The sequence below is a fragment of the Piliocolobus tephrosceles genome, unplaced genomic scaffold (assembly GCF_002776525.5).
Source record: "Piliocolobus tephrosceles isolate RC106 unplaced genomic scaffold, ASM277652v3 unscaffolded_12745, whole genome shotgun sequence".
NCBI classification, from domain to species: Eukaryota; Metazoa; Chordata; class Mammalia; order Primates; family Cercopithecidae; genus Piliocolobus; species Piliocolobus tephrosceles.
In genome coordinates, this window is record NW_022294027.1 from 1 (window position 1) to 7509 (window position 7509).

The following is a 7509-nucleotide window of genomic DNA, read 5'->3' on the forward strand; positions in this document are numbered from 1 at the left end:
TTGTTTTGCTCCTGGGCTTTGCTTTGGTACTGTGTCCTGTACCCAGGACAGCCCTACTGGCCCACTGGCTAACTGCAAATGCAATACTAATGATTTTTCGCACCTGCTTTCCCTCTTTTCACACACTTTTTGGTGCATCCCTTTTTGGTTTAGAGACAGGGTCTCACTCTGTTGCCCAGGCTGGAGTGCAGTGGCACGATAATAGCTCACTGCAAGCTCAAACTCCTGGGCTCAAATGATCCTCCTACCTCAGCCTCCTGAGTATCTGGGACTACAGACGTGTGCCACTGTGCCCAGCTAATTTTTTTTTTTTTTTTGTAGAGACAGGTCTCACTATGTTAACCAGGCTAGTCTCAGAGATGGGGTTTCACCATCTTGGCCAGGCTGGTCTTGAACTCCTGACCTCGCGATCCACCCACCTTGGCCTCCTAAAGCGCTGGGATTACAGGCATGAGCTGAGCCACCACGCCTGGCCAAGATGAGTAAATGTTTTGATGAATCCCTATCAACTCTGAAACGAGATAGCTTTGGCTAACAGAAGAACTCATCATCTGAACCCAGAAACAGAATTAGGTAACCTTTTTTTGTAAACCTCCTAATACAGAGAGTTGGATTTGGAATGTGAAAGATACTTCATATGCTTCCTGGCGCACACACACACACGTCGTTTACGTGTGGCTTGTGTGAATGTGAGTACGTGTCTCTAGGCTCTGTAGGATGAGGACACCCCTGGTCCTTAACTGCTCTCCTCATCCCCACCTTGTTCTGCCAGAACCAGAGGAAGAGATCATTGCCGAGGACTATGACGATGATCCTGTGGACTATGAGGCCACCAGGTTGGAGGGCCTACCACCAAGCTGGTACAAGGTTTTTGACCCTTCCTGGTGAGCCTTGGTGAGGGGGCACTAACTTCTGACTTCACCCTTCCTGTGCTGACCTTGGTTGTGAGGTATAGGGAGACACAAGGGAGGGAGCCTCGGGTGGAGGGTGTTGGTGTCAGGTATCTGCAGGACCCAAGTTGCTGCCTGCTGGGGCCTGGCTCCTCTGGGGTTGGAAGACTGTCTTTTCTCTCTTTTTTTTGAGATGGAGTTTCGCTCTTGTTGCCCAGGCTGGAGTACAATGGTGTGATCTCAGCTCACTGCAACCTCTGCCTCCTGGGTTCAAGCGATTCTCCTGTCTCAGCCTCCCAAGTAGCTGGGATTACAGGTGCGCACCACCACACCCGGCTAATTTTTGTATTTTTTTGTAGAGACGAGGTTTCATCATATTGGTCAGGCTGGTCTCGAACTCCTGACCTCAGGTGATCCGCCTGCCTCGGCCTCCCAAAGTGCTGGGATTATAGGCATGAGCCACCACACCCTGCTGACAGTGATTTCTCTTCGGGAGAAGAGATTCTGGGGATCTTACCTGTGGGGTCCTGACATGGGGCAGGTATAGGCAGAGACTGGGGAGACGAGAGTTGAGGATCCAAGGCAAGGACATCTGTGCTGACACTTCTCTTGTCCTACGGCCCCACAGCGGGCTCCCTTACTACTGGAATGCGGACACAGACCTCGTATCCTGGCTTTCCCCACATGACCCCAACTCTGTGGTTACCAAATCGGCCAAGAAGCTCAGAAGCAGTAATGCAGGTGAGTTGGCAGGTACAAGAGTGCCTTGAGCGATCTAAGCAGTTCTCACGGAGAGGCCAAGTAGAATGATAGTGGATCAGAGGGGCAGGTGAGACCAGGTGGGCCCAGCCTCAGGCAAGCAAGGTTGTTGAAGGCAGAGGCTGCTGGGTCCTTGGGTGGCAAGAGGTCACTTCAAGACTTGTGTCCCCAGATGCTGAAGAAAAGTTGGACCGGAGCCATGACAAGTCGGACAGGGGCCATGACAAGTTGGACCGCGGCCATGAGAAACCAGACAGGGGCCACGACAAGTCAGACCGGGGCCACGACAAATCTGACAGGGATCGAGAGCGTGGCTATGACAAGGTAGACAGAGAGAGAGAGCGAGACAGGGAACGGGATCGGGACCGCGGGTATGACAAGGCAGACCGGGAAGAGGGCAAAGAACGGCGCCACCATCGCCGGGAGGAGCTGGCTCCCTACCCCAAGAGCAAGAAGGGTAAGCTGGGCAGAATGGGGCTCGGTGAGACCAGCAAGGTGCAGGGCACACTGCGTGAGGAAGCCTCCCCTCAAAAAGATGCCTGGACATGGGGCCTAGAGGAGGGTGCTGTGGTACATGGCAGCCAGGGGCTTCATTTCTTCTTGTGGGGTGGGGCTTAGTGATCAGGGGCTCCTGGTGCCTCTGTTGAAGACTTTGCCCTGCCACTTCCACAGCAGTAAGCCGAAAGGATGAAGAGTTAGACCCCATGGACCCTAGCTCATACTCAGATGCCCCCCGGTAAGTGACAACCCCTCTTGACTCAGTACGTGGACACCATCCTCCTGCCTCCTTCCTCCATTCCTCATTGGGACCAGGTGGGCCGTGTCCACCACATCTCCCATCCCCATCCCCTGACTCTTTCACCGGCAGGGGCACGTGGTCAACAGGACTCCCCAAGCGGAATGAGGCCAAGACTGGCGCTGACACCACAGCAGCTGGGCCCCTCTTCCAGCAGCGGCCGTATCCATCCCCAGGGGCTGTGCTCCGGGCCAATGCAGAGGCCTCCCGAACCAAGCAGCAGGATTGAAGCTTCGGCCTCCCTGGCCCTGGGTTAAAATAAAAGCTTTCTGGTGATCCTGCCCACCATGCCTGAGTGCTTCCTTCGAGGCTGCCCAACCCAAGTCGGCAAGATGCACAACACATTTTATTTGTAAAAACTCAGCTAAGAGAGTGTGGGGCTGGCAGGGGCTGGGGGGCTGAGCTGAGGTGGGTCATGAGAGAGCTTAGTCATGTCGGCCCTGCGTGGGGCGGGGTGGTGGGGACAGGGAGTCCAGTGTCTACCTCACCCTACCCCTAATACTGATCAGAGTTTGGTCCCAGCTGGGCCAGGGCAAGAAGAGAACGAGGCCAGGCCAATGTCTTCAATCCCAGCGGCTAGGAACCCTTCACCTTGGTGAGCAACCTGTGGTGGGAATGGGGAGGAAAGAAAAACACAAAGCTGGGCTAGGCTGGCAGGCGGGTTTCCTGAGCAAGTGAGGGCGGCAGTGGTGAGGCTGGTAGTCCTGGTGTTAGTAATGGTGCCCACCTGGGTCAGAAAGCTACACGTGGACTAAATAAATACAACATCTTTATTTGGCATTGGATATCCTGACATTTGTTCATTACAATTCCTTAAAAAACAAACCAAAAAATCAGAACAAATTAATCAAAAATAAAGATCCAATGGCTCTATTTACATATAGCAAAGACAGCCCAGGCATCTTCCATGCACACACACACCCCGCCCCAATACAGTTAAGGGGTTAATAAGCTTTGGGGAGTGCAGGAGGCAGGTTCCACAGTTCATCAATCCCACGACACCCCCATGAGGTAGGGGTGCCTCACACAGCCAGACGGATATCAACAGTATGATTGGCAGCTTTATTTTTCCTCTCTAGACGTCTCCAAAAATAACCCTGCATCTGGCAACTGACAGTGTCTTAAATACAATGAGATTCAGCCACTTCAAGGACCTCCATTTTTCCCATACCCTGGATTATTAATGATATGATTACACCACAAATCCCAAGTCCACTAAAAATCAAATGGCCCCGACCACACCTTCTGCCAGAAGGGCTGACGCAAAAATCTTAGCTCTTGTCCCTTTCTCCCTGGGGACTCACAAGAAGTCCATCTTCAAGGTGTCAGGGAAGCTGGCCCAAGGCCACACAAAAGACGGAACTGCTAACATGATCCAGAGTGGTGGTAAGGGAGGAGAGAAGGCCTCAAACTACGGGCAACTGAACCCCACAAGTAGGCATCGGTCATTCCTGAAGAGCTGCAGAGTTCTGTCCAGTGTGTCCTTATGGAGGTGGAGGGACTGCTGGGAGGGACTCTCCCAGACAAGACACCTCCAGAAGAGGGCACGGGGTCGGGGAGGGAGCAGACAAAAAAAAAAAGGCCTTGAATAATAACCCCGACCCTGCCTCCAAAGAGGTTAGAGGGGGCAGAGGAGGCAGCTCTAAAACCCCCACCAGGGGAAGGGGGTTAGCCTACCAGGAAGGGTTCACGTGACACCCAGCTCTAGTCCCACGCCCCTCCAGAAGTCTCAGTGACCTGGGAGTAAAGACCATCTCCCAAACCCAGAGGAGCCAGGCCCCGGAGGGCGGCGACTTGGGTCCTGCAGATGCCCAACACCCTCCACCCCAGTCCCCCTCCCTTGTGTTCCCCATTGCTGCCAGCCCTCACTTCACCAGCACTGACTTCGGCAGAAAGGACTCCGTGATGAGATCTCCATGGTGGGAAGACAGCTGCGGTGGCGGTGGCTGCCCGGGAGGCTGCTGGTGAACGCAGGGCCCGGAGGCGGAAGCAGAGGCAGAGGCTATGGCTTTGGCTGCACCTCGGGGAAGGCTGTAGAGGTAGACGGCACCAATGACGAGCCCAGCGCCAAGGGCAAATAATGGGTCCACGTGGAAGCCAAAGAGGCGAATAGAGGCAACAGTGGACAGCACAATGGACAGGGAGGTGGCAAAGCCCTTGAGGATGTTGTCAGCGTACTTGACAACCACAGCCACCAGTAGCCCACCAAAGGCCTGGTTGAGCACCACGCCCCAGACAGCAGGCGTGTACCCAAAAAAGAAACCACGGGTGGCCACGGCGGTACCCTCAGCCCACCAGAGCCCCACTAGGCCCAGTGCTGTGCCAAAGAGGCCCAGCTGCAGGTTGCGCAGCCACACGGAGCCTGAGCTGCCTTTGAGGATCTTCTCAAAGTAGACACCTGCAAAGCCGGAGGAGAGACAGGAGGCCACGACGGCTGCCAGGCCTGCCCCAGGGTTCTGATCCAGTGGCCGTGGGCCTCCCCCACTGGCTTGCTGTGCCTGGACAATGGCGACGCCAGTGAAGAGGAGCAGCAGGGAGGCCCACTGCAGCCGGGAAAGGCTGCGGTTCAGCATGAGCACGGAGAACAGCGCTGTGGTCAGGATCTTCAGCTGGTACGTCACCTGCGAGTGGCACGTGGAAGGCACTGAGGGCTAACCCTGGCCCCCAACAGGTACACATGGGGGGCAGCACCCACTGTGGGTCCCCAGGCACAACGGAGGGACAGGGTGGGGGGTATGACAACAAAAACAGCAAAAGGAGCCAGCCACTGGCCATTGGCTGAGCTGCAGCGAAACAGTTCTGAGGTCTCTCCCACCAAGTGCACAAAAGGACGGCTGTGCCAGGAAGTCCACATCCCAATCCTATTTCCTGGCTGTGTGACGGGACAAAGCACTTGCCCTGTCTGAGCCCTGGCATCATCATCTATAAAAGATGGCTGAGGTATGGAAGTATCTTTGTGATGAGGGACTTGATACAAATGAATCAATAGCTACAACAGTGTCAGCAAATACTTACATAGTGTTTACAATGTATCAGTATGATTCTAGGCACTGCACATGAATTCATTCATTTAATTCTCACAACACCATTCTGAAGTGAGCACCACTGTAAGCCCCAATTTAAAGATGAGAAAACTAAGGCACAGAAAGGTTGGGTGATGTGCCCCAAAATCACACAGCTGGAAAGTAGCAGAGCTGAGATTTGAACCCAGGCAGCCTGGTCCCAGAATCCAGGCTCTTTAACCATTTCACAAAGCTGCCCACAAATAGCCTAAAGCTTATCTATCACCAACCAAAGGCTCTTCACAGGTATTCTTTCTTTTAAGTATCCTAGCATCTCAGTGAACAGGCATTACTATTTCCACCCCCAATTTTCACAGACGAGAAAAGGTTGAGGGAATTCCAAGGACATCCTGGAGGTGACATAGCCCCTGTTCTCTGCAACATCCCCCCACCACGCTATTCCCATACTCCAGTCCCCAACCCAGTTAGTTCCTCTGGGGCCATGCTGGGCTTGCGGCTCACCTGGAAAGTGGCAGCTGGTAGGTTAGAGATGGCAACATACTGGAGGTTATTCTGCAAGGTGTAGATGAGAGAGGGCACTGCGAGCTTGAGTGTGTCCACATACTGCACCAGGACAGCCTCATGAAGGAAGAGAACCAGGTGCTTCACGTTACCTAGGTGGGAGGAGGAGAGCCCTTCTCAGCACTGACAGCCATACATGGGGAACCCCTGAAGGCTGGGAACAGGCCTTGCTATCGTGACTCCCCCATCCACCCTGCTGTCCAATCCCTGGGAGCTGGAATGAAGTCTGTGATCTTGGTTTTCCCTAGGGTATAACCATGTTTCCAGCTAGCTTTTCTGAGACTCAGTTTAATGGCAGCAAAAGAATCAGCCATCTCTGTCTGCTAATCGCAGAGCACGTCACTATGTTAGAGCCGACCTCCCTGGCAGAGAGCCCCATTCAGGGCAAGCACTCAATACTCAATACATTTGTGTACAATGAAATAACCATCATTAGGCTAGGCGCCATGGCTCACACCTGTAATCCCAACACTTTGGGAGGACAAGGCAGGTGGCTCATGAGGTCAGGAGTTCAAGACCAGCTGAGCCAACCACACCGAAACCCCATCTCTACTAAAAATACAAAAATTAGCCAGGTGTGGTGGCGGGCGCCTGTAATCCCAGTTACTTGGGAGGCTGAGGCAAGAGAATTGCTTGAACCTGGGAGGCGGAGGTTGCAGTGTGCCGAGACAATGCCATTTGCACTCCAGCCTGGGCGACAGAGTGAGACTCCATCTCAAACAAAACAAAACAAAATAAAATAAAATAAAATAAAATAAAATAAAATAAAAAGAAATAACCATCATTAACTTGGAGCTTATGAAATAGAAGCCCTAGGAGCTGGGGTGGAGGGCTGTCTCCCACACAGAAGAGAAGTTTAGTCTAGACTTTTTTTTTTTTTTGGCACAGTGGCACCATCTCAGCTCAGGCTCACTGCAACCACTACAGGTGCATGCCACCAGTCCCAGCTAATTTTTTGTATTTTTAGTAGAGACGGGGTTTCACCGTGTTAGCCAGGATGGTCTCCATCTCCTGACCTCGTAATCCGCCCACCTTGGCCTCCCAAAGTTCTGCGATTACAGATGTGAGCCACTGCACCAGGAGTAGTCTATAGACTTTTAGAATTATCCTGGCTCCTCACTGACCCATGTGCCATCTGAGGGCAGGGGCCACCACCTCCCCCTTGTTGCATCTTTCTGTCAGCCGTAGACACAGAGTTGCCTCTGCCATATGGATGAGTGCAGGCTTGACCATTAAGCAGAAGTCCGCTTGGGACCTGCTCCAGTGAAAACATGATAATTGGGCTGGGCACAGTGGCTCACGCCTGTAATCCCAACACTTTGGGAGGCCAAGGCGGGTGGATCACCTGAGGTCAGGAGTTTGAGACCAGGCTGGCCAATGTGGTGAAACCCCATCTCTACTAAAAATACAAAAATTAGCTGGGTGTGGTGGCAGGCGCCTATAATCCCAGCTACTCGGGAGGCTGAGGCAGGAGAATCTC

The 7509-nt window shown here is 53.3% G+C and overlaps 2 protein-coding genes across 5 annotated transcripts; one reads left to right on the top strand and one right to left on the bottom strand.

Moving 5' to 3' along the window:
* Positions 1–454: 454 nt before the first annotated feature.
* On the top strand, positions 455–2734 carry PQBP1 (polyglutamine binding protein 1). 3 transcript variants are annotated; one of them, XM_026450106.2, is made up of 6 exons: positions 455–573; positions 773–894; positions 1519–1631; positions 1822–2106; positions 2322–2385; positions 2518–2733. In XM_026450106.2, the coding sequence occupies exons 2-6, from the start codon at positions 803–805 to the stop codon at positions 2672–2674; spliced, it is 711 nt and encodes a 236-aa protein (XP_026305891.1). In that variant the 5' UTR covers positions 455–573; positions 773–802; the 3' UTR covers positions 2675–2733. The 3 variants fall into 3 exon arrangements, with proteins under 3 accessions (XP_026305891.1, XP_026305889.1, XP_026305888.1); XM_026450104.1 differs by lacking the exon at positions 455–573 and having other exon boundaries at positions 585–884; positions 2325–2385; positions 2518–2734; XM_026450103.1 differs by lacking the exon at positions 455–573 and having other exon boundaries at positions 585–884.
* A 35-nt stretch (positions 2735–2769) lies between these two features.
* On the bottom strand, positions 2770–6550 carry LOC111535705 (UDP-galactose translocator). Of its 2 annotated transcripts, none has more exons than XM_026450102.1 (3): positions 5970–6550; positions 4330–5066; positions 2770–3049 (listed from the first exon to the last, which is right to left on the bottom strand). In XM_026450102.1, exons 2-3 carry the CDS (start codon positions 5016–5018, stop codon positions 3022–3024), a joined length of 717 nt encoding a protein of 238 aa, XP_026305887.1. In that variant the 5' UTR covers positions 5019–5066; positions 5970–6550; the 3' UTR covers positions 2770–3021. The 2 variants fall into 2 exon arrangements, with proteins under 2 accessions (XP_026305887.1, XP_026305886.1); XM_026450101.1 differs by lacking the exon at positions 2770–3049 and adding an exon at positions 3198–3977.
* Positions 6551–7509: the final 959 nt, after the last annotated feature.